This window comes from Rhinolophus sinicus, chromosome 1 (genome assembly GCF_057876585.1).
Source record: "Rhinolophus sinicus isolate RSI-liver-muscle chromosome 1, RSI-T2T, whole genome shotgun sequence".
Taxonomy (NCBI): domain Eukaryota; kingdom Metazoa; phylum Chordata; class Mammalia; order Chiroptera; family Rhinolophidae; genus Rhinolophus; species Rhinolophus sinicus.
Genome location: NC_142501.1, coordinates 168,345,242 through 168,371,802, shown reverse-complemented (window position 1 = coordinate 168,371,802; position 26,561 = coordinate 168,345,242). Strand labels below are relative to the sequence as shown.

The 26,561-nt window shown below is 36.0% G+C and overlaps 1 protein-coding gene across 8 annotated transcripts in view; it reads right to left on the bottom strand.

The window, feature by feature from the left end:
• The window catches only part of PTPN13 (protein tyrosine phosphatase non-receptor type 13), a 173,094-nt gene that overhangs the window by 73,442 nt on the left and 73,091 nt on the right, over positions 1–26,561 (bottom strand). For 5 of the 8 annotated variants that reach the window (XM_019731269.3, XM_019731271.3, XM_019731274.3 and 2 more), the window contains exons 7-10: positions 22,350–22,916; positions 9,293–9,388; positions 8,823–8,916; positions 41–263 (exon numbers count right to left, since the gene is read on the bottom strand). In XM_019731269.3, coding sequence (XP_019586828.3) covers positions 41–263; positions 8,823–8,916; positions 9,293–9,388; positions 22,350–22,916 — 980 coding nt within the window. The remainder of the gene's footprint in view (positions 1–40; positions 264–8,822; positions 8,917–9,292; positions 9,389–22,349; positions 22,917–26,561) is intronic. The other 3 variants (XM_019731270.3, XM_019731272.3, XM_074323879.2) reach the window with 2 other exon arrangements.

Here is a 26,561-nt window from a genome sequence, read left to right as displayed (position 1 = left end):
GAGACCAAGTTTAGATGCTGTAACCTGAGAATCAACATACCCTCAGTTTTCTTTGGGTCATAGCTGTCTCTAGGGCCATTTCTCTTAAAGGGTCCCTGGTGATGTCAAGCATAGAAGCTTTGATTGTGTCTCCTGGATATAGGCTGAGTCGAGATTGTCTGAGGGCCATTCTGGCTTGGAGCTGCATCATTTCTTCTTCTTGACGTTTTAGCATGATCTCTTGATTTATTAAGTTGCCTTCAAGGGGTGTTTCATATTGTCTGCTATGTAAAAAAGATTTTGAGAAAAGTAAGGGCTGGAAGAAAACAATTATTTTAAATCTAATCAAGAAAAAAATCATGTTAAGTAAGGTATTGATAATTTAAATATATATATATATATATATATATATATATATATATATATATATATATATATTCATCTCAGAAGAATCCTTGCAGTAACATTTCTGTTCTGCTATTAATGTGCGGACATAGTATGCTGTCCTGTTTTCAGTGGGTAGATCTATACCCTCCATCTCTTTGAATATTCAGCATCCTCTGAAAAGTGCTTCCCCTGCAGTTCTCTCATATTGGGGCAGGTTTATTCGTCCCAAATCACTGGGCCCGGAGATAGGATAGAGATTCCCCTTAATTCTTATTTCAGCTTCCAGATGATTGTTGACCCTTTCTCCAACAGACCCTCGGCCCCCTGAAGTACATGCTATGAAATCATACCATCCACTGCTCTGCTTTGCTCTAGACATTTGTTGTTCCATTGGTTGACTCCCCCTGACTCATTAACGATTTAAATGCCTGACTCAGTCTACTTCTTCACCACAACTGTTACCATTCATGGTGGTGTTTTATGCATAGACTGAGGAGTCCTCCAACACTCTGGCCCCCTCCGTTTTAGCCAACAATCTACTCCCATGGTCATGCTGGCTATTAACAATAACCACACCACCTCTAAAATTTCCTATTTCTATCCTCTAATACCCTCTCAATATAATCTCCTTATTTGTTCTAGCTTATTTCCTCTAATATTCTTCTTCAAATAACTCATTACTCTTTCAAAAATTTTACTATTTTTCTATTTGCAAGGTACTATTCTTTTCAAAAGTTTTTAAAAAGATTTTTATTAAAATATAGCTAACATACAATATTATATTAGTTTCAGGTGTACAGAATTTATATTCAACATTTATATACCTAAAGAAGTGATCACCATGATAAATCCAGCAATCATCTGATACTGTACCATGTTATCACAATATTATTGACTATATTCCCTATGCTGTACATTACATCCCTGTGGCTTATTTGTTTTATACCTGTAAATTTGAACCTCTTATTCCCATTCACCTTTTCCCTCCTTTAACTTTTCAGTTACAGTTGACTTTCAATATTATCTTATATTAATTTCAGGTGCACACCATAGTGGTTGCACATTTATGTAATTTAAGAAGTGATCCCCCTCCTAGTATAGTACCCACCTGGCACCATACATAGTTATTACCATATTATTGACTATTGACTATGTTCCCTATGCTTTATTACTTTACACCTTCATGATTATTTCATAACTATTCATTGGTACTTCTTAATCCCTTTCCCTTTCTCGCCCCCTCTCCCATCTGGCAAGTACTGAAATGTTGTCTGTATCTATGAGTTTGTTTCTATTCTGTTTTTTTAATTTTGTTCTTTAGATTCCACTTGTAAGTGAAATCACATTGCATCTGTTTTTCTCTGTCTGACACTCCACTCAGCACAATACCCTCCAGGTCCATCCATGCTACCGCAGATGGTGAGAACCCATTACCTTCCCTGGCCGAACAGCATTTCATTGTACATATGAACCACCTACTCTATCCACTCATCCATCAACAGACACTCAGGCTGCCTCCACATCTTGGCCATTGTAAACAGTGCTGCAATGAACATATGGATGCACACATCCCCTCGAAGTAGCATTTTGGGTTTCTTCAGATGAATACCCATAAGTGGGATTACTGAGTCCTTCTTTGCCTCGTTATAGCCTTTGTTTTAAAGTTTATCTTGTCTGGAATAAGTATTGCTACGCCACCTTTTTTGTTTATTTGTTTGTTTCTATTTTCATGAAATATCTTTTTCCCATACTTTACTTTCAGTTTGCGTGTCTTTCAATCTGAAGTGAGTCTCTTGTAGGCAGCATATGTAAGGGTCTTGTTTTCTTATCCATTCAGCCAGTCTATCTTTGATTGGGGCATTTAATCCATTTGTATTTAAAGTAATTGTTGATAGATATGTAGTTATTGCCATTTTATTATTCACATTTTTTATCTTTCTTTTCTTTTCTTTTTTTTTTCACTTTAAAGAAGTCCCTCTAAGATTCCTTGTAAGTCTGGTTTGGTTTGAACTCCTTTAGTTTTTTTCTTGTCTGGAAAGCTCTTTATCTGTCCTTTGATTCTAAATGATAGCCTTGCAGCTTGGGTGTGCCTGAAAGTTGGGTGTGGTGGTGTCTCAGGGAATCAGGGCGAACGAATGGTGCCAGTGAGTTTGATGGAGACTGAGATATAGCAGTCGCCTGCATCTGCAACCTGGGAAGGGGAAGGGCTCAACAAAGAAAAAACGGATTCTGCCTGTTCCTCCATCTGGCAGAAAGCTGCTCCTCCAGCCTTCGCCCTGGAGCTAATTCAGTTCCTCCATGTATGTACGTCCCTGGTGACTTTTGAGGTGCTGCCCCAGCGCTGGCGTTCAGAGCAAGTGAGCCCATCAGCGAGTAAGTCCTAGCACGGGCCTTTTAAGAGGAGTGCCTGGGACTGCAGCCACCCTCTGTCTCACTCAGCCCCAATCTCTGCTGGTTTTCACAGCCAGAAGTTATGGGGACTTCTCTCCCCAGCACTGGAACCGTGGCCTGGGGAGCCTGGTGTGGCGCTGGGACCCCTCGCTCCTGCCAGGGGACTTAGGAGTGCAGCTATCACTCCAGATTTTTAATGGTCCACACGGGTGTCGGACCAGCTTGTTCCGGGTCACTGCTCCTCCTACCAGTCTCAAAGTGGCTTCTTCTGTATGTACCTAGTTGTAGGGCTTCAGTTCAGCTAGACTTCAGGCGATTCTCAATGATGGTTGTTCTGTAGTTTAGTAGTAATTTTGATGTGGTCATGAGAGGAGGTGAGCACAGCGTTTACTTACTCTGCCATCTTGACCAGATCTTTCTTTCAGGAATTTTAATCCATTGTCTCCACCACTTTCTCTCTGGCCCTACATTGCTTGAAATCTAAGGCCCATCATTAAAATCATTTCTTTGCATGCAGCCTTAACTCTTATGAAACTGTAGAATAATGCTGATTTATCTCACTGGACTCTCAGCATTGCCTGGTTACTCATTTTCTTAGAGAACCGTTTTATTTCTTCTTCTTTCTCTTGTCTTTTCAAAGCTCCAGTACTCTCCCCCTCTTCCTCTCTGAACTGATAACTTTTTCTTAGTTTTCTTTGTGAAACAAGAAGCAATCAGGAAATAACTTCCTCATCCTTCTGCCAGACTTTCCAAATCTACATCCATATGTTCTGCCTTCTCTTCTGTTTCCATGGATGAATCTCCTGCCCACTTATATAGGCCTCACACCTCTACTGTGCATGGGATTCCACCCCTCTCTCCTACACAAAGACGTTGCTCCTACAATTTATCCTCCCACACGCCTCAATAATCGTGTACACTAGTTTTTCTCATCAGCATATAAACATGCTGTACTATTTCCTACTCAGAACAAAACATCCTTTGGTTCCATATCCTCTTTTAGACACCATCCTATTTTTCTGCTGTCGTTGAGAGTAAATCTCTCAAAACTGTCATTTAAATTTTATCTCTATTCCATTTCCCATTCTCTCGGACTCTCACCAACAGTTTTAATCCAGATTATTCTACCAAAACTGGTCACAAAATGACTGACCTCTGTTATCAAAGCAAAAGAATAATTCCCAATTTTTATTTCAGATGACAGCTAAGCACCATGTGACATGATTGTTCAGTCCTCCCCCTTCCTGAAACGTTTGACATCTGGGAAACCACGAGCTTTTTATTTCCTTTCTACTCCACTGTCTTCCCCTTCTTCATCTCTTGTGCTGGATCCTCCTTCATTTCCAATCTCTTAATATTGACTATATCAATGCTCAGATCTCCAGATTTTTCTAGTCTCCATATATACTCCATCCCTACATGATCTCATCTAGTCACCTGGCCTTAATAGTTTTGTATGTTCCTATAACTCCAGTCTCTCCCCTGAATTCTAATTCTATTTACCTACCTACTTGGATATTAATATACATTTGAAGCCTAATATGTCTACAACAAAATTCTTGATACGTTTTCCCTCACGTTCACCCTTCTCTCAATCATGCATTCTCTGGTTGCTTAGTAAACAACGTGGAGTCATTCATGACTGCTTTTTCTTGCAAATTCCTGAGAGGGCACCAATTCCTGAAGGCACAACCTTAAAGACATCTATATCCGACTCCACTCTATCACTAACAACCTGTGCTGTATCTATGTCAAACTGAGTAACTGCCTCCTAACGGGTCTTGTATTCCTGTAATTTGTTCTTCACAGAACAAACCTGCATTAATTCCATTAAAATGTAAATTAGATGCTGGCTCCCTACGCTGTCAACCATCCAATGGCTTCCCATTATACTTGAATAACATCTGAAATGCTCAGCTTAGCTTCTGAGCTCTGACATGTTTTGGGTCCTGGTTATCATCACTCATTCTGCTGCAGCCACACTGCCCTTCTTGCTATTCCTCTACCAGGCAACACATTTCCCATATCTCAGGGCCTCTGCTTTTTCTGTTCCTTTTGTCTGCAATCCTCTTCCTCCTGATACCTGCATGTTTCACTCCTCACTTCAAATAGTTTTCTGTTCAATATCACTGTCATGTAGGGTGTCGTGCGGGGTTTCAGCTCCCGCTCCCCACATAAGAAAGCAGGACATGGTGAGGCCAAAAAGGAACACCCATGGAGCCATAGATAGGGGAGTCATACCACTATATTCTCGCTGGCGGCTGGGTTGGAGATACAAAAGCAAACATCCGCCAGTACCCAACAAGGGGTGTTTCTGCACCCCAGTCTCTCTGGAGGCCTGGTGAGATGCAAGAAGTAGGATCCACATGATCCGCAATCCATCATCCAATTTTCTGCCTGCCAACCAACCAACCAACCAATGCGACCACAGCAGGCAGTTATATCAGTGGCTAACTGGCTAACTGGTTACAGCTGACGGCCAACTAGTCACAGCTGATGGCCATCTACTACCCGAGCCAGAACCTTTCCACATGAGGCCGAGAGCCTGGAGACTGCTCTCTGGGACTCTGTCCCCACATCACCCTTTGGGAGAGGCTTCCTCTGATAATCCTCCCTATGTAAAATAGAATTTGGACACCACACACCTGTGCTCTCTATCCCTTTAGCCTGCTTTATTTTTCTTCAAAGCACCATCACTATCTGATGGTGCATCCCTTACTTCTTTTTTAATGGCTATCTCTCAGCCCTAGAAAGACCCTTGAGGGACTTTTTTTTAAAATCTTGTTCATGAATCTATGCCCAGTACCGAAAAGTACCCAGTACATGGTAGGTGCTCAATAACCATTTGTTGATCAAATCATTGAATATAATTTTATGGCTCATGAATCTCACTTAATGGGACTCAAGGATAATGACAAGAATGGAGTCTACATATTTTAATCCACACTTGTTATTTTCACCAAATATATTAGCTGTCTTGTTCAAATCATTTTATATCAGAGCTACAAACAGGTAGTAAAGAAGACTGATTATCACTTTTCTCTCACCCAGTACGGTATCTAGTAAAAGTACCTTAAAGGCCAAACAACTTGAGAGACAAAATAACAAACAAACAAAAAACTCAGAAACCTGAATCATTTTGCAATGAATAAATAGGTTGTTCTGAGTTAGAAAAAAAGGTTATCTTGTCAAGCAGATAGGTACAGAACCAGTGGGAACTGTGCTATATACAAATTGTATTTCAAAAGTTAGTACAGAAAACAACTTAGTGATGCTCTTTGGAAAACAGCTTTGAATACCCTTTTTGATCACTGAAAGATACTTTTGATAGCTCAGAATCCAAAAATTACTCATTCTGCTGCATCTGACTCATGATTTCCTGTTCATCTCCCCCCACCCCCTGTGATACAAATCAATAGTACTGTCTGGATCTGTTTTTCCACTTCATTCTAGCTAAAGAGAATGGAAATTCTTATAAAGAAGCATGCAACATGTTTAAATACAGCACTATTTATAGATCTCACAAATATGTGATCTAAAGAACAAAACAGGACCTCCTGACTGTATACCAGCATGTTAAGAATATTATCAAAAACTTTTGTACACATTCAGAAAATTTTGCATTTGAATACGGAATTTAGACAGTATTTCAGTTACAGTGTTTTCCTGTGGGCAGAAAAAGGAGATGAGATTAGAGCAAAGGTCGAATTTTGCATCTTACATTAGATATAATATATGCACAGACCTAACAATTTACTTCTTGAAATATTTTACTTTCACCTATACCTTTTATCTAATGCAGATAACCATGAACACCACATTGTTTTATTTTACCCTCTTAAAGTGTGAAATAAAAGATAGTTTATCACTAAAACATGATTTGATGACCTTAATGTTAATGTTTCCTATAGTAAAACTTGAAAACAGTCAAAACTAAGATTCTCTCATAATCTTGGTATTCTTGAGGTACCTTATCAATAAAATTGAAATAAGACACACAAAATGGTTTAATTTTATTTGGAAGAATATGTTTTTAAATGACTAACAAACTGACTACAACAATCAATCAATTTTAATATATAATCCCAATAATTCTTCCAGTTGTTTCCTTTATTCCTACTTTTGATCAAGTTAAAAGGATATCATATTAACTATTTATTAAGTTTTCTCCAAATTATATAGAGGAGTGACTCCCTCAATTCAACATATAGCTTAGTGCAATTCAATTATTTGCTCTTTATTCTGTTCATTTCCAAACACTTTTGCTTCTTTAAGAAAACTGTGTAATATCAAGCATAGATCTGTCTTTGTCTCTTACCTCTTTGCTCAAAATTACCAAAATGGGGTCATCACAATTACTATTACCACAATGTAGTTATAGTAATATAAAATGCTATTAAGCAAATATAACATCATTTTAGGTAACTGAATACTTATTAGAACTTTCCTTAAAGAAAATAAAATATGGAGTATTTTAAAAGGCAAGAGAGATAAGAGAAAAAGACATAAATTTAACAAAAACTGGAACATGAAGGATAATTTTAGTGCAATGTATTTAATTACTTGGAGTCCAGACCTTGAATAAATTGTCTGCTTTAATCACATGGCTAGGGTTACCTGGTCTATTAACAGTTTACGGGTGTGAAACAATGTCTGCCAGAATTAATTAGCTAAGGTGCAAGTTTTTGTTAATTTCCAAATGATTCTTTTGTATATGGTGGCACCTGAAGATACAAACTGAGATACTGAATTTAAAAGGATTCCCACAGTTTGGGAGTAAATTCTGAAGCAACCTCTGGTTCTTTAATATCACATTATAAATTTCAAATTAATGCTTAACATTAACAATATGCTTTTGCTCATGTAAGGGACCTGTGCTCACATGAAAAGGATACACATCAATATATTCATTACCGATCTGACACTTTTCAATTTAAACAAAGTAAATCAATACACAGCTAGAATACCACTATCCTAAGCCTGGCACAAGAATAATACCTAACACTATATAAGAAAGCTAAGCATTTCAGTATGAAAATGAACTCTAAACAGCCCGAATTGGGTTTAAAAAAAATACAAGATAACCCCTTTTAAAGCTGGAAAGATGTAGCGAATAATTAACTTTTCAAGTAATAGGTTACTTAGTAGTAACCTACTCATTATTCATTCAACAAATAGTAATCACTGAAAGCCTGCTCATTGAGCCTGTTCAACCTTTTGAAAGGGTATTATTTCTTAGAAATCAAGGTTTACTGTCTTCTCACAGATGTTTAATGCCATGCCTTCGTAATTTCCTAACTATTAATAACTTATATTATATTTACAGTGACAATTTCAGATTTCAGGTACAAATTATAAATAATCTGAGCCAGGGGCCGGCCTGGTGGCTCAGGCGGTTAGAGCTCCATGCTCCTAACTCCGAAGGCTGCCAGTTCGATTCCCACATGGGCCAGTGCGCTGTCAACCACAAGGTTGCCAGTTCAATTCCTCGACTCCCGCAAGGGATGGGGGGCTCTGCCCCCTGCCACTAAGATTGAACACGGCACCATGAGCTGAGCTGCCGCTGAGCTCCAAGATGGCTCAGTTGGTTGGAGCGCGTCCTCTCAAACACAAGGTTGCAGGTTTTGATTCCCACAAGGGATGGTGGTCTGTGCACCCTGCAACTAGCAATGGCAACTGGACCTGGAGCTGAGCTGCGCCCTCCACAACTAAGACTAAAAGGACAACAACTTGACTTGGAAAAAAAAAAAAGTCCTGGAAGTACACACTCTTCCCCAATAAAGTCCTGTTCCCCTTCCCCAATAAAATCTTAAAAAAAAAAAAAAAAAAAAAAAGAAAAAAAAAAGTCAGAGCCAATTCTAATTTTAGAAGATTCCAATAACTCAAACTACTACCATGTCTTTCACATAACTGAGTAAATTTGTGAGAACTTAGGAAGGAAAGGAAAAGGAAAATGGAGAAAACAGAGGAAAAAGGGTAATTTAAAATAATCCTACTTGATTCAAATTAAAAGAAAATAACTTGTCACTCTAAATATAGTATTACTCTTTTTTCATATCACATACCTTGGTCTGTGTGACTGGCCTTGACTTGAATTTTCATCTACTCCTGGGAGACCACTGTTGGATTCAAACCTCTTTGAAGTTTCACTTTTTCTCACTAATTACGAATGAAAAAGGAGCAATAGCACAGATGATAATAATATCAAGTAATCTTATTTAAAACTTAAGCATTTAGCAGACATATAATTTTTACAAATAATGTTCATATAATCCAATGACTGACATCTTTAGCACTAAGTCATGTTATTTTTTAAGACAATGAATTATTTTCTTTATTATGAAAATGACTACATTGTTGTTTGATGAAACTTCTATTAAGCGCCTATAATACTGTTAAAATGAGAAACTGGCAGCTTTTTATAATTCTTAAATTTTATGAAGAATTATTCTTTTGACACCTCGTATCTCAACACTACTGAAAAAGAACAATCATGGTTTCTTAAAAACATTTTGCTTGTTGAGATGCCTCTCACCTTGTCTGAAATCTGATTCAGAGGAAATAATAGATGGACTTTCACTGGAGGTACTAAAGATATCGCTGTGGTAAGTTTTGTATCTTTGAATTGGTTCTAAAAGGATTAAAACAAAAACATTAGAAAGCAGACTCATTAGCTGTTCCACACAAATCAAATCAAACATTATGTTTACTCTTGTGAGACTAGAACATTTTATACATTGCTTCAAATTTACCAATTGTTGGCTGGCATTCAAACACAATTCCAATTTTGAGGCAGTTTGGCATACTAGTTATGAGCATGGACTTTGACACCAGATTGTGTGGGTTTGAATCTCAGCTCCACTAATTGTTAGGTGTGTGACCTTATGAAGGTAATTTAACCTTCATGTGACTCATCTTCAGTTGAAAAGAGGGTATAATAATACCATGTTTCCCCGAAAATGAAACCTAGCCAGACAATCAACTCTAAGGTGTCTTTTGGAGCAAAAATTAATATAAGACCCGGTCTTATACTATATTACATTATATTATATTATTATATTATAAGACCGGGTCTTATATTAATTTTTGCTCCAAAAGACGCATTAGAGCTGATTGTCCGGCTAGGTCTTATTTTCAGGGAAACATGGTAGTGTACACCGCAAACCTCACACAGTTGTTGTGAGCATTAAATGAATATGCACAAAGCTCTTCGAACAGAGAGGATGCTGTATAAAAATAATCATTAACAAGCAGTTTTTGAATGCTTCATATGTGTAATTCTCTGCGTTAGGTGCTATAAGCGATAGAAAATCCAAAGACACAGTCCTAAGCTCAAGTAATTTTAAATGTAGAAATGTAAAATACTTAATTCAAGACAGGGTGTTTAGTGCCAGCAGAATGAGATGTGTAAGCATGAGGTGTGGGACAGACGGTGAAGGGTTGTGCGGTGTGTGCCCTGTAGGAGTGGGGGCAGGGCCCCACTAAATCTAAATTCTACTTTCTAGATGTTTCTGCCTTGCCTCTTCATACTCACCGTAGTGATCACAGATCACTATTCATCTCATGCCTGGACTACTTCATGTGTCCTGATTCCCATTTCTGAAGTCTTGCTCATCGTGTAGCATAATTCACATTATAGACAGTGAACTTTTCAGAAACAAAAATCTGAGCATATTGCCATATTTCTTAAACTTCTTCAAACTAGAGTCTTCAAGATACAGTTTACAAGTTCCTTAGCTTGATATTCCAATTCAAAGCCTTTTATAACCTGACCTCTGACTACATTTATAGCTGTGGCTCTTGATACTGTCAAGTTACAGATTTATACGTTAGAAACAGGTGGAAAGTACAGACCTCTTTCTTCGCACACCCCAAAACATACATATATACAGTCATTTAAATAAAACTTTAAAAACTCAATGCAGGCAAAACCCTTGTTCCATGGCCTTATTGCCATCTGCTTCCCCAAATTTTGCAATCTTGTTCCAAATTTGCAAATTTATAACCCAACACATATAAACTTTTAGGTTCCTTCATGAAAGATACTCTCTCTGTTAGAAATGCTTGCCCCCCCACAACTTTTTTACCTGAATACTTTTTCTTTTTTCCTTTAAGAGAAACCTGAACTTCAACAAAAGCTTTCATGACCACCTAGAGGTGTTAGACACTGCTTCTCTGACTCTCATACTGCCTTATGCTTAACTACTGTGTTTCCCCGAAAATAAGACCCTAGCCGGACAATCAGCTCTAATACGTCTTTTGGGGCGAAAATCAATATAAGACCTGGTCTTATTTTACTATGAAACCGGGTATAATATAATATAATATAATACCAGGTCTTATATTAAGTTTTGCTCCAAAAGACGCATTAGAGCTGATTGTCCGTCCGACTAGGTCATATTTTCAGGGAAACACGGTATTTGCAACTCTTCCACTGCCTAATAATTCTCTACTTGTTTGTTTCCTCTGCCTAAATTATAAACTGTCTGACTAAAAGGATTGTCTTTTTTTGTTGTTGTTGACTTTTCTCTCAGTATTTTTAGATGTACCTATAGTACGTACCAAGTGTCTGGAGCACACTAGCACAAAATCAGTTATTTTCTGAATGAATAAGAATGGATGCATGAACAAACAGATGAATACAGTGTTACACAAAGGTCACTGATGACCTTTAAGAGGACTATTTCCATTGCACAGACAAGTCAGAGTTCAAATCAGAAAGGTTTAAAGAAGGACTAGTGGTACGAAATTGAGAAAATGGATATAAACTATTCTTTCAATAAGTTTAAAGGTTTGAAAGAGGAAAAAGATTTTTTAAAAATAGATTGAATGAGTTATCAGCATCTTTTTGGCAGAGTGGAATGTCTGGGCATAATTTTAGCCAGTGGATATTAAGTCTGTATATTGGAGGAGATTGAAGTTGTAAATGATCGTGGGGAAAACAGATAAAAAAATGTGCTGAGGGAAGCAGAAGATTAAAAAAAGAATTCAACATGCATGAGGTGGATAGTTTGGCAAGGAGAATCTTTTCCTCTTAAGAGAAAGAAATGATGGACAAGGGAAAGAGTGAAAATACTAAGGGAATTCAAGATATTCATGTAAGAAAGTTGCCTTACTCCTGGCAATAAAAAGTGAATCACTTTCTGGGACCCAGTTTAGCTGGGAGCTTGAAAAGAGTAAAGAAATTCTGCTGTGAAGAATGTGGTAAGTCAGCAAAAACCACATGAAAGGTTTCATGTAGCCATGAGAGTTCAGAGTGGGCTAGAATGCATGAATTGTATTGGAACCAATCAGAATGGTTTTGTGGCTTTTTTTGGCACTAGAAAACGCAGACCATGGGAAATACCTAGAACTGAGAAGTGACATGGGATGATGGCAACAGATAATTAAAGTATGTAAGGAATTATTTTTTACATGATTGCAAATTTAAGAACAGGGACTTTACACAATGAATACTCCTTGTGCTAGTAGTTACTCAACAGAGATTGTTAAAAGAAAAAGAGATGAATGAATGAATGAATAAGTTAAATGGCATCACAGGAATCAGGCTTGTAGAACCAGGATGGAAATAATGCCTGGGAGAATTAGGAGATCATGATGAGACAAAGCTTTAAATAAATGAAAGGAGTGAATAGAAGGATAAATGACCAGCCATGGACTTGATGGAGGGAAGTTGTATATTGTTCTATGACAATGTTTACCTGGAGAAGTAGGTAAGTATAATACATAAGAAGTATAATACATGAGATTCTTCCTTTGTCCAACTCCGTATACAGCGAACATGACTATCAAAATAATACTATAATTAATCAGAAGAGTTTTGGAATTGAAAATCCATGTATTTATGTATTTTAAAAAATGATTCCATTCAACCACATGTAAATCTTATGGTAAAATAAATACGATAGTTTAAAAAAAATTCTCTGGTTTGAGATGAAAGTGATTTGACAGGATTGCAGATGTCAAACAATAGTTTTATCAAATACTGTTTAATGAACATAGTTAAATGACTACTTAAGAATAACGGCTATTTTCAACGGGCACCAAAGAATTTTTTGTATTTTTTGTTACAGAACCCCCATGCTAAAATTTTTGAGGAATTTTCCCAAGGTAACTTGATCATATTACAAACCTAGCACTGCAACGTACAGAACAGTAAAACCAACAATGCCAAGGAGAGGACCCAAATGCACAGGGTCAAGATAGTTCTATCTTACAAAGAAAAGTAGAAAGTCACAATAAGCCTGTTTTATGACTGAAGTAGAGAACTTAGATGTTATGCCATGCAATAATAATGTCACAACCCATATTAAATGAACTTTGTGTTTCATCACTATTTCTTTAAAGTGGCTGTAAGATAGTAAATAAGTTTTAATTTTAATTTCCATTCTTTGGTAGTGCTTTATAATTGTTCTTATTTTACATGCCCATATTCTCTCTCTCTCTAGCCTCCCTTCCCTTCCCTTCCTTTTTAAAGCTTACTCCGAAAACTTTTTACTTCCTGTGTTTCTTCTGTAATGTAACTTGGATGAACTCCTCTTAAAATTATAACAATAAATCATCTTTCCTTGATGATCTATTAGTCTTGCAATATTCTCAGAACTACACCTGAGGAGGGTCGGGGGAGAAAGGGAACTTATGATGCTTGACTGCTTTGTGGTTAATAGGGTACTAGCACTCCATATACATGAAAAGAATAATTAAAATGGCAGGATTATCAGGGGATAAGAAGAGATTATTTTTTCCCTATAACTGGGGTAGGGGTGGGTATCTATATTAATTAAAACAGTAGGAATTTTTTTTGTGAGCTTCTTATGTGTTGGAATATATCTTTTAAACGTTCCTTTCACATAATGACACGGCAGATATAACCAGATTCAAGTTCCCAGGCAATACTGACTCCTTGGTCACACTTAAAGAGTTATAATCAGATTAAGTTCTCAGCCGAACTTTACTACTTACTCATGCTTACAAGAAAGGTTAACTCTTGTAAGTATGGGCTTTGAATTAAGTAATAAATGTCACCGTTTGGGGGATTATAAAATTACAGGTCCTTCACCACGAGTATCTTGCATTATTATTGGTGTAAACAGAGGGCCACATTTTCTATGCTGACAGATCATTTGGGCAGGAACATTTATTGGCTTTCTGAGATGACCTGCATAAAGGCATCCTACAGACACTAACGAGATAGAGAACAGCTGTCCTCCTCTGTTCTGGTCTGCAGAAGGATACTCCCTAATTTTCCATAAGCTGTCCTAACATTATTAACAACTTTTCTTTTTGACGGATCCAGACACCACAAATGTTTTCTATCTATATTCAAATGTATAATATTAGCACATTAGATTTGGTCCAGATCCTAGAAATGTGGTATTAACGGAATGATTTAGAAAACAACAACAACAACTTTTTATTATGAAAACTTCAAACAGACAAGAAAACAGAGCACATTAAGACCTCATGCACCCACATCCCAGCATCAACAAAATCTAGTGATGTTATTTTAATTAGAGAGTGTCGGACTATTTTTTTTTAAACAAAGAGATGTTCCTAAGAATTTATATAATATGACAAAGTTTTCTGAATGCTGAAATTCTTGAATTCTTGAATGGACCTATCAAAAATATTCAAATACACACTTTATAAAACACACATGTGGCTGCTTTCATTGCAATGTTAAAACTGTAATAATAAAAATTTAAGCTTTCACTATTAACAATTGTAAAACTGAATTTGCCTTTTGTTGGATGAAATTAGATTCAATATCTAGTTTGTTTGTTGGCAAATTTCTTTTTTCAGCTAGTAAATATTTAAATGAAGCCTACATTGTACAAATCAGTGTACTAGGGCCCATTTAGGGTCACAAAGAGTCCTTACTCACTAGACAATTTCCTTCTCTGACTTCCTATGAGTACATAGTTTGCTGATGTGGAAAATGAATTTGTAGTCAAGAATCCTAGTGTAGAAATACTAATGAGTGCAAAAAACAAATGGGAGAAGAAAATAAAATCAGCCTGCACACATGTCACCAAATGAGAAGCATCAAATAGGGTGTGTGTGAATATATGTATATAAACATATAAAACATATAGGAATACATTCTCTCTAAAATACATTCTGCAGATAGTGGTGAGAAAATGAAAAGAACAGGAACTACAGAAGAATGGCTTAAAGAATTAACATTTAGAGAGAAGTCTAGTTATAGAGACTTCATAATCATACATACTCTGACATTTGAAGATATCTTTTAATTTCTAGTACTATTTTACCATAACTCAGAGTATACTAATTTTTTTTTTTTTTTTTGGTGAGACTACAAGGTATAAAAACCTGAGAAACATTTTATTATGCTTTAACGGTGATCTGATTTTCTAAACAAAATTCACTCTTACTCTAATATCATATTGACTCCACTTACACAGTAACAATAAAAAGCAGCTTTTCAATAGGTTAGAATATTTGGTCATATGTTCTTGGCAACTAAGAGTCACAATTTCCACCACCATTTAACATACTTAACACTTTAAACACATAAAGTTGTGGCACGTGATCATGAATGCTATAATGGTTTTAATAGTTAGGAGATTATGAAGATTTGCATGGTATTCTGAGTTTACATAAAATTATTTCAGATAAAATATTCAAATCTACAATCTCCACATTAAAAAAAAATCTAAGTCAGCACAAACTGTAATCTAAAAACACAATTTACAAATGACACACATTCAAGTTCAGACAAACACCACGTAGAAAGTAAGACTCAGCCAATTGCAACATCAGGAATTAAATAACCACTTTAAGGTTGGTATTTCTTTACCTTTAAATAAATGACTCAAATTACAGATACAAGTTTCAGAGAGAAATGCACAAAATGACTGGTTTCGTAGCTGAGAACTATAAATTTTAAAAACCCTGCATTGTTAAGGTTATGGACCCTAACAAATAAAATATTTCAATTTTCAAATAGAGCAGAGAAAAATAATAACATTATGTATTCATGTATGAAGTGTTCTTCTCTATGTTTTCTTTTCAAGGGATTAATCTCTGGAGATTATATGTTGCACTTTTTATATGTTCACTGGAGTCCACCGCATTCTATATTATACCATGCTGCATGATATAGGAATAGAATATATTCTAAAATCCCATGAGAGCTACACATGATCAATAAAAATTTTAACCAGTAACAGAACTCATGCAAGTATGAATACATATAAATGAGGAAGAATATATATGGAGAAATGCTTAGTGAACCATAAATTAATTTAAAGATATAAAATTTGTGCAGAGGAGGAATGGCACAAAGAATGAATCATCTGCAATTCCCTCTGTGGGGGTCCTGTGTAATGTACTAGCACAAATCTGGGCTATGACTTGCACCTGGACTGGCTGTACCACTCTTCTAGCATCTTCTAGGATCCCCTGGATCCTCTGTTAGGACTTCCCCAGCCCTTCTAAAGCTCTCAAGTAGTACAGTTCTAAAGGAAATTGATCACATTTGCTGTTGGTTGGTTAGGCTATGACTGACAAAATATTGCGATATTCAGCGTAGGTTGAAAATTATGAGTATCTGTTAGAATAGGCCAAATAACTGATGTCTACAACAGGAGAAACAAGCTTTTCAAAACAAGTGATTTCAATGAAAAACATAGGCCATCATCCTAAACTGGGAAGGTGAGAGAAAGCTTCCTGAACCATGCAATGCCTAAAAGCTTTGATAGTCTTAAGGCAGAAAGCTGCAGGAATAAAGATATGGAAATATAACATGGCCTGCATGAATGGAGGGAAGGAGGGAGAGACACAGACAGAGAATGTATACCTAGTGTTGGAGTGAGGTGTGAGATGGGACATGCTACAGGGAGACACGGAGACATACAGTTGTGGAGAGCCTCAAATATGATCTAAGGAGCTAGAATTTTATCCTGAGCGGATGATAGGAAGTTATTAAGCGACTGAAGGCAGAGAAGAAATGTGTTCAAATTTGCATGGCAGGGAAATGGAGGACAAATTGTAACTGTGAGATCAATTTAGAAAGCTATCTCCATGGTCCATGAACATTAGAAGGAATTGACTGGGTCTACGGCCATACCACCCTGAACGCGCCCGATCTCGTCTGATCTCAGAAGGAATTGACTGGGATGGATTTAAGAAATATTTTGGAGATTAAAATTGGTGGGTCTTAAAAACTGCAATGATACTCATTGCTAGTAAGATCCATTTTAAATCTTTATTAAAACATATCAATCCATGCTTCTGAGAAGGTGTCTGTGTCAAAGCCAAATTGGGTTTACGTTAACTGTGTATGAGTTTGATTTAAATTAGGTCACTAGTTTCTGATAAAGTAGCCTGTGATTTCTGTGGACTCCGAAATTAATATTTTCTTACTATGAATAGAGACAATGAAATATTTGTACTGGTTTCATCTTTAACTTTCCTTACTGCTTACAAATGAAATTTCATTTTTTCTACTTGCATAAATCAAAATGAGAAATGTCTCTTCTCAGCTGTATTTTAACTAAAGAAAAAGCAACTCCCCTTTCCCCCCACCTCTGCTCAAACCAATCTTGCTCAATTGAAGATTAGTATTTTATACTGGACTAACTTTACATGAGAATGGTCTGAAGCTGCACTATTGTAATGTAGTAGCCACTAGCCACATGAAGCTATGTATTAAGTTGGTGCAAAAGTAATTGCGGTTTAAAAGGTTAAAAATTGCAAAAACCGCAATTACTTTTGCACCAACCTAGTAAGTTTAAATATTCATTTCCTCAGTTGCACTAGCCAAAATGTAACACTCAATAGTCACATGTGGCTTGTAACTACTGAGTTGGACTTTGTAGAGATATAACACACCCTCCATTGAAGTTCTATTGGATAATGCTGGTCTAAAATAGGGATCTTTTTACAATTCAGCCCTGGAAACATAGTAGGCACTTGATTCTTTCTGGCTAAAATGTTCAATCCATCTATAAAAGCGTGCTCTTCAGAGATTTGAAATATATTTTCAACTTAGTAGCATAATAATAAAGTCATTAATACCTGAAGTACATGTGCTATCTGACCAATACCACATAAAATCCCTGCTTATTTATATTTACTTCTGTGGAACTAATAGGAGTGAAACAGAAACTGAGTATTAAAATTATTTAATTTAGTTCTGGGAGTAATCCAGATAACAATCATATCATTTTTAATTATTCTATTCAAAGGGAAATAAATGGGAGACATAAAAACTGAATAGTTCATCTTGACCAGTTTTGGATTTTAGAAAAGGGAGGTAAGTTTTGAAAAAAAATTCATTTCCATAAAATGTCTCTAAAAGTATCTTACATGATAAACCCATCCCTTGCTTTCCTGACATGTAGCTATAAAAATGTATGAACTTTTAAATAAAATCTTCTCACACAAACGAAACATTAAGGTGTTTCAATAATGAGAACAGGCTCACATATTTGAGTGTTTACATATTCCAGTTGCACAACAGAGTTTAAGCTGTATTCACAGGGCAATCACAGAAAGCAAAACTCGGCTAGACCAGCGGTCACAGCATTGAAAGAAAGGAAACAATTATTTAATTTTGAGATATAGTAGATTGACTTAAAACTCCCTAAATAAGTCACGTTTAACCAGTCACTTTTGTAGGAGTAATTATATCTGTTCTTCTCCCTTTCCCTTCTAGTATATTATACAGAATGCCGAGGAGTTTTGACTGTTGGAAACAGAATACTATTTATGGTCCCCACCCAGGGTGTGGAGTGCTGTTCATACTATACTCACAGTACTGGTTCCAAGTCAATCTCTCACAATCAGGAATGTGCTGCCAACCCACGGAGCAATGGATACGGGGTGTGTGGTAATTACTTCACAAGAGAGATGGCAACAAATACTCCTATTAGAAAACAGACAATTTCTCAGATGCTAAGATGAAGTACAGAGAGGTGGAAAAGAAAATACTGGGAACAGGAAGAAAGGAAAAGAGCAGAATAGGACAGTCCTATGCTGAGGTGAAAAAAGTGAAATGAAAAGAATAAAGCTATTTTTCCCTGTATGAAGGCAAAGAAAGGCCTTTCTGTGTGGATTTTGGATGTCTGAAACTCAGTTAAAAAACAATAATAAGGGGGCAGCCGGTTAGCTCAGTTGGTTAGTGTGGTGTTCTTTTTTTGGGGGGGTGGGGGAGGATATTAGGGAACAGTGTGCCTCTCCAGGGCCCGTCAGCTCCAAGTCATTATGCTTCAATCTAGTTGTGGAGGGCGCAGGCCAGCCCCAATGCCAGTCGCTGTTTTCAATCTTTAGTTGCAGGGGGCACAGCCCACCATCCCATGCGGGTGTCGAACCAGCAACCTTGTTGAGAGCTTGCGCTCTAACTAACTGAGTCATCTGGCTGTCCCTCCGGCAGCTCAACGGCAGCTTGTTTGGCTTCAATCTAGTTGTGGAGGGTGCAGCTCACTGGCCCATGTGGGAATCGAACCCGCAACCCTGTTGTTCAGAGCTCACGCTCTTAACCAACTGAGCCATCCAGACACCCCAGAGTGTAGTGCTCTTACAAACAGTGTTGCCAGTTTGATCCCCACATGGGCCACTGTGAGCTGTGGCCTCCACAACTAGATTGAAACAACTGCTTGACTTGGAGCTGATGGGTCCTGGAAAAACACACTTAAATAAATTAAAAAGTTTTAAAAAACAAAACCAAACAAAAAAAATAACAATAATAAAACAAAGAAGACTTAAAAAAAATTAAGCAATAAAATAGGCATTAAATTTTAAAACTAGTTTTCACAAGAATAACCTGTTATGTTTCTTCCTGCCCCGTCCCTACTGCTTTATGTATGTAGAGAATTACCAGAAAGGTTAAGTGTTAACATAATAATCATAGTAATAATCTTATATTAATAATTTTTAAACTTCAACTAGTTTCTTTCTTGGGATCTTTTTGGTTCTTAACTTTCCTATTTAGTTCCCAAAGAAATCAGAGCACTTAGTGCCAACCACCGTGTTTTTGATAGTTTACTGCCTTATCTTGTCAGCTACAGGATAACCATCTTACAGATCCTTCCTTAGTAAAGCCCCAACAAAACACTATCTACCACAGAGCATGTGACACAGAGCTCCATCTTAACCCCCATCTAGTGTGGTTTACTATAGAAAGAACCCAAAGTGCCTCAGTTTGAGCCTTTCTTTCATAACACTATTTTGTTTTATTGTATTACAAAATTACATAACTTTATTAGATTTGGAAAAGACTGAAGGGGTTTGTTAGGCGGTTAGTTGAATGTCCAACTTCCCAGGCAGTAAAAAAGTTTTCCTGACAATATATCTGTAATATACGTGGTTTCTGCTTGAAATCAGAATAGCAGTGGAAAAAATCTTATTCTGGGGCTCAAGAGACCTAGATTCTAAATACAACTCTGTTATGAATTATGCATCTCCTTTGGCAAACTAGTTTACTCTGGTCCTCTGAAATTGAGATATTTGGTGTAAATGGTATCCATTTCCCTTCCAGTACCAAACTCCATGATTTTAAGGTCTGGTCTCCCTGTGCTGTTCGCTGGTTGATGTTTTTAGCAGAGGAGATGTTGTGCAGGCAATTTAGATAAAGGCTTCTTTCAAGAGGATGAGGCCTGGGCTAAGGAAAGGGCTATATGAGTCCATCTGAGATTGAAGGGCTATATATCTATCTTTTCTATTAGTTCAATGAACCTCCTTGAACATGTGCAAGGACAAATAGAAATTTACCAATTTCTTTTCTTCTGATTGTTACATTAACCCAATCAATACTGGAACACATCTTTTTTAAAAATTAGGAAGTAATATGTGGTGGGAAATCCTTAGGCTGGAATGCTGAAGTTTGTGATGGAAATCTGCAATCTCCCATAATGATGAAAATTCTATCATTACCTAGTTATGTAATATTGGGTATGTTAGTTAATTTTCAGAAGCCCAAGAACGTGTGCTCTAAGGCTTCTTCTAATTCTAAAATTGCTGATACCCAGCAGCAACTGCCAAATTTAAAGATCACAAAAATTGCACAGAGCATTGGTAATATTTTTAAATGATTTAAAACAAGAATATTTTAAAAGAAAGAAATGTGTATAAGAAAATGTATACATTAGTAACATCCACTGTTCTGCTTGATTTATCACACTGAAAAGGGATCTGGGGAGCCTACTTTTCACAAGAATTAAATGAGATAAATGGTATTTATATTATTTTCTAGTCTCTCTTCTTCTTTGTATACTAGCTAAAATCTTCTATTAGCAATCTGCACTTTTGTTTGCACAGCTAACATAAATTATCTCACCTTTAGAAAATGACAGCACAGCATAAAACCAACAAATTACTCAACTAAATAACTAATAAGAATTATTGCTTTTGAATTCCAAACATCAAACATTCTTTTTAAATAATGCTTTTAGTCTAAAGCAAATATAATTTATTACTACTTGCAAGCTACTATATAATAATGGAGTTTATTTAAGGCGGTGTAAGCATTTTCCATAATAAACCAACATTTCAAGGTATTTATTTAACTTGGTTATAAAATAAACTCTGGGAAAAAAATGAGTATGTTCTTTGTGGGAGCAAATGCTTTTGAAAACTCTTTAATAGCACAGAAAGATTTCAGAATGGAAATTGTCCTGTGTCAAACAATTCAAAGCACATTTTATTTTTAAAAAGAAATTTTTTTCTCTTCTTGTATCTCTTGTAATGAACCTAAAATTTCTAAATATGGAAATTGTTTCATAACAAGTTACCGTTTTTAACAAATGAGGATCTACAAAGATTATATATTATCTTTGCATATATATATATACATAATATGTATATAGTATGTATATATATAATATACAGAGGGTGCCAAGAAAAGTGTACACCTTTTAAGAAAGGAAAACTGTATTAAAATTATAATACTCAATATATACCGATAACAAAAGATGAATACAAGTCACGTTTGACTTCTGCAATTACAAGAGGTGCTCAAAGTGGTTACCATCAGTATCTAGACACTTCTGATTATGGCGAACGACCGCTTGAGCAACATTGACCAAAGTGCCCACTTGTATAGATTGTTTGGGCACCCCAGGTATGTGTGTATGTGCATGCGTGTGTGTATATGCACATGCGCTTGCACGTGGGAGCGATTTAGTCTATTTGAGTTTCCTTAACTCACATGCATACACACATTACCTGAGAAAATAAAAGGCAGATATGCAAATATGCAAACTAGGACATAATTTGGCTTAATATTCACTTTTATAGGTAATCAAAACATCACCTATTAAAACAAAATATATTAAATAGACCATTGTAGCAAAATTTAACAGATTACATATATTTTCATTGATGCTTGAGACTATAAAGAGACTGAACTAAGCATATTTAGTAGGGATGACTTTGTGGAAGCAGTGTATTTTGAATGGGGTTTTGGTGGAAGGGAGAAGAGAAATTGATAGAGAAGTAAGACTAACCTGGGTAAAAGGTTTGGCAGTGGAAATAAGACTTGTGGAATGGTTTAGTAACCCTTCTTTATTTCAAGACACAATTGTAAATATTTTAATTCAATTCTCTCTCAAACACACAAAATTACTAACCTTCTACATTCATGGCTTCTCTCAGAACCTGAAGTTTCTTTTGTCTCTCTCGGATTCGGTCCAAAGCACTTGATATTGCTGAGGAGCTGGGCAATTCTCGCATGTGAAATGTAGGATCCATCTTCTGAGGGCCAAAGATATCCAAGGCTATGCTTCCATCTGAGTATCTTCCTTCCTTTTTCCTAGGAGTCGTTGAAGTCCGCACTGTTACTGCCTCAGGGAGACAGTGTCGGTATCTGCCAGTCTCCCCAGAAGGGAAATCTCTGTCAGTTGTGCAAAGCAAGTCCATGGATGAAGCCCATATCTTCTTCTTGGGAAGCACATCAATGCCAGGGATAGCTTTTTTTTCTGGGTCACTAGTTTTGAACTGGTAAGGAGAGCAGGCATTTTCAGAATCTTCAAGTCCAGAATTATGATCTGATGAAATGTCCTTGAAATAATCATCCTCATCTTGTGTGTCTCTGATGGACAGAAATCCCATAGATTTACTAAGCCCTTTGTTAAGAAAGGTCTGATGAGAGAATGGAGACTTGTGTATGTCTAGTACATCAGAAGTAGAGCTTCTTCCTGGAATGATAAGAATCTATCATGTATGCATAAGTTTTAGAAAATAACTGGAATGTAACCTTACTATTGACAATGAAAGTGGTAGCAATTTTCTAAATTCTGCAAACGGAGGATCAAAGATGGAATAGAATGGTGGTGGTGGTGGTGGTGATGGTGGAAGTGAAAAAAGATGCTATGTTTGTATAACTTTTCATAGTCCAATGTTTCTTAGCTAATGAAATCAATAATATTTTCAACTTACTTTTTTGAGTAGTATCATTTTATATTCATCAACGGTGAATTATTGGATTTAAAAAATTGATAAAAATTCTGACACTATTTAGTTTGGGAAGATGTTAATTATCTATGAAATGATTTGGGGTAATAACAGAATAAATAGTTAACTCCTTCAACTTCTAACGGTATAATTCAAACATGTATTACTTCTATATAAAGCCCTGGTATTTTCTGGTCATTTACATAAATATGTTTAAAGAAACAAAGAATTCTTGTATATTCTGGATGGAAAAAAGAGTGTTGCATTTGGAATTTGTAAGTATCAAAGTTTAATTACAATTAGATATATTTTCAGAAAATTTGAATGTGTTTGAAATCCAGATAATTTAATTGTGTGTAAATTATGTAAAAAACCTAATTTTTTTCATGAACTAACATAGTTTTTCCCCTCAAACATTATGTATCAATATTTGTCAGCTGGAATAAAGTACCAATTCTTATTTATTCTTTAGTCCTTGATGTAGTTAAAATCAGTAAGCTGTTCTAAGTTTTTTTTAGAATACCCAACCACAAATTAATTTTTTGAATGCATAGTTCAACAACAAAAAAATGATATATATGACTTGGTTATTAAAAAAAAACACACAGAAGAAAGACTACTTTATAGTTACTAACCCAATAGCCCATAAACACTGAAGATTTTCTGTGTGGCCTTCTGTGATTCCTCCATGATTACCTTTTTGCTATGTATACAATATAAAGTAACGACTAAAACCTTTCTAGAAATAATAAATTGCTTATTAATTCATCTGAAGAAGTCAATAGCCTCTTTAGGGTAACGCTTTAAGCTTTAATTCCCTGATCACAAAATTCACCTTAAAAATCTTAGAAAGTGAATTCATTTTAGAACGCCAACAAGTAACTTGCTTACTTGAGGATTAGATTCAAATGTTTTGCTTTTCTTGCAACTCATCCTTCCCTAAACATGGATTCAGTTAAGTGCAAAAAAGGATAACAATATTTGGGACATGTCATGTAAAGAATACTGAGAAACATACCACACCACATCCAGACACACAGATTGTCACAGACTCCAGTTTCTAACCTAATTTAAAAATTATGAACAGAAGTCTATGTTGCAGTATTTTAGGGATAAATTATATTCTTAAACAAACTACATATTGAAACTCATTAATTTAAAATTTTATTATAAAATAGAAACATATTCTTGAAAAATGATGGAATACATTAGATAAAAAATAAGAATTGAAAGGATTTAAGGATCATACAACCATAGATACACTCAACAATCTCCTCTTTAACTACTTTGACTATCAGCAAGTAGTCACAACTTGGAGAAAATCAAATAAGTAATTATTTTGGCAACACCATAAATTCATGGTCAACCACTGTGGACAGTTAACATCATGAGTTAACTGTAAATTCACTCAATTTCCACAATGACTGCTGCATTTTTCCTCCTTCAAATTTCTCACCTTCACTCCCTCTTCTCTTTTACCTGACGATCTTGTCTCATATTCCACCAAGAAAATAGAAGCTATCAGAAGAGAGCATTCCATTTGTCCATGACTAATTCTACACATCTACCCAGGTCTGCAAATCTTTTTCCTGTTGTCTCAAAGGATGAACGCCAATTCCCAACATGTGTTCAATTCCTCCCTCCTTTAACGTTATCAAAGATTTTACTTTTTTGGTTAACTTCTGCCCTCTCTGCTTATATCTTTATTACACCCCCTTTCTATTGAGTCATTCTCATTAGTATAAAAACATACTTTAATATCCTCATAATAAAAACGAAACTAAACAAAGCTTGTCCCTATGTTATTCTATGTTACAGTATTTCCCTTTAGTCATTACATTTCCCTATAATTACTGTTGTCTCCAATTTCTCAGTTTCCATTAATTATTCTACCTACTTTAGTTAACTTCCAACTCCTCCACACGCTGGCAACTCTCCTCATGTATCACTAATGACCTCCATATTGCCAAATATAATGGGCACTTTTGTATCCGTATCTTACTTACCACTCAGCAACAACATTCGTTGTTCACAATCCCTTAATGAATCACTTTTCTCTCATTACAAGTCTGGGTTCCCCCTCCTCCTCCTCAGACTGCTCATTCTTACTCTTTTATTTTTTCCTCTTCCTCTACTGGATATGCAAATGTTGGATTTCCTCAGATACCAGAGAACCCTATCTTTTCACTTTTTCCTTAAAGAATTTCATCTATTAACAAGGCTATGTACTGACAATTCCCAAATTTATATTCTCAGCACTGACCTCTTCTGAGAGCTCCAATCTTATATAATTGGAACTGCTACTAGTATATCTCAGAACACCTCAAATTGAACATGCTTAAAACTAATCCGTTACTTCCTGCATCTAGAGATGTCCATTCTACCCTAGTCTTTCCAATTTCAGTAAGTGGCCCAATGCTCAAATAACTGCTCAAAACAGAAATATGGGCACCATCCTGAAATCCTTCATCTTCCTTATTCCCCATAACAAATAGATCAGAGTGTGCTGGCTATTAAAATCTCAAAGCCCAACTAGAGGTAGACAAAATATGTATAGTATCACATATAGCAATATAGTACGATGGTTGTTTCATGTTGCTAAAGTACTAGCAGAAAAAAATTCACTAATCTGAAAACTTAAAAATGAGAGTTTAAATAAATAATCTGGCCATACGAATGAGGAGAAACATGGAATTCTAAGCTCATTTATTAGATGCTATGTCTCTAGACCAGTAAAAACAATGTAGTGTTGTAAACCAGTGCCACTTAATAACAGTATTTAAGACTAAATAAAATGCAATTTCTTCAACTGCTTTCCAGATATTTCTAAACCCGACGCAGGCCATTAAAATTATTTTTATCTGACAGGCAATATATAGCACTGAAATCATTAATTAAGTACATCTGATGGCTGTGCTCATTACACATTTTGATCACAGGAAATTAAACTAATGTTGTTTCTGAAAGCAATGCCATTGGAGCTACTCTTAAAAGATTTCAGATGGAAACTTCTTTGATATTTCCCCATCCTGGTATAGTAGCTCCTTCCACAATCCTCACAGAGCAAGCTGGATCTGTATTGGGACATTTCTTTCACTGTATTAAAATGATCCATTATATTATATATCCATCATCACTCCTACTCATTTCCCCACCCTTGCCCCCAACTGGAACAGTAACATAAAGACCATTTCTTATTTGTTTTTGTATTTCCAGTTCTTGATAAAAGAGATTTCAAAAGAATGCTTGTAGAATGGATTGATTACATAACTTTTTGAAACATTTTAAAGCCAATTTAGGTCGCATAATCCACCAGAAAAATTACTGTCAAAAAACCTGGCTTTAAATTCTAGCTTTACCATTCAATCTACGAGCTTGGACAAGCCACT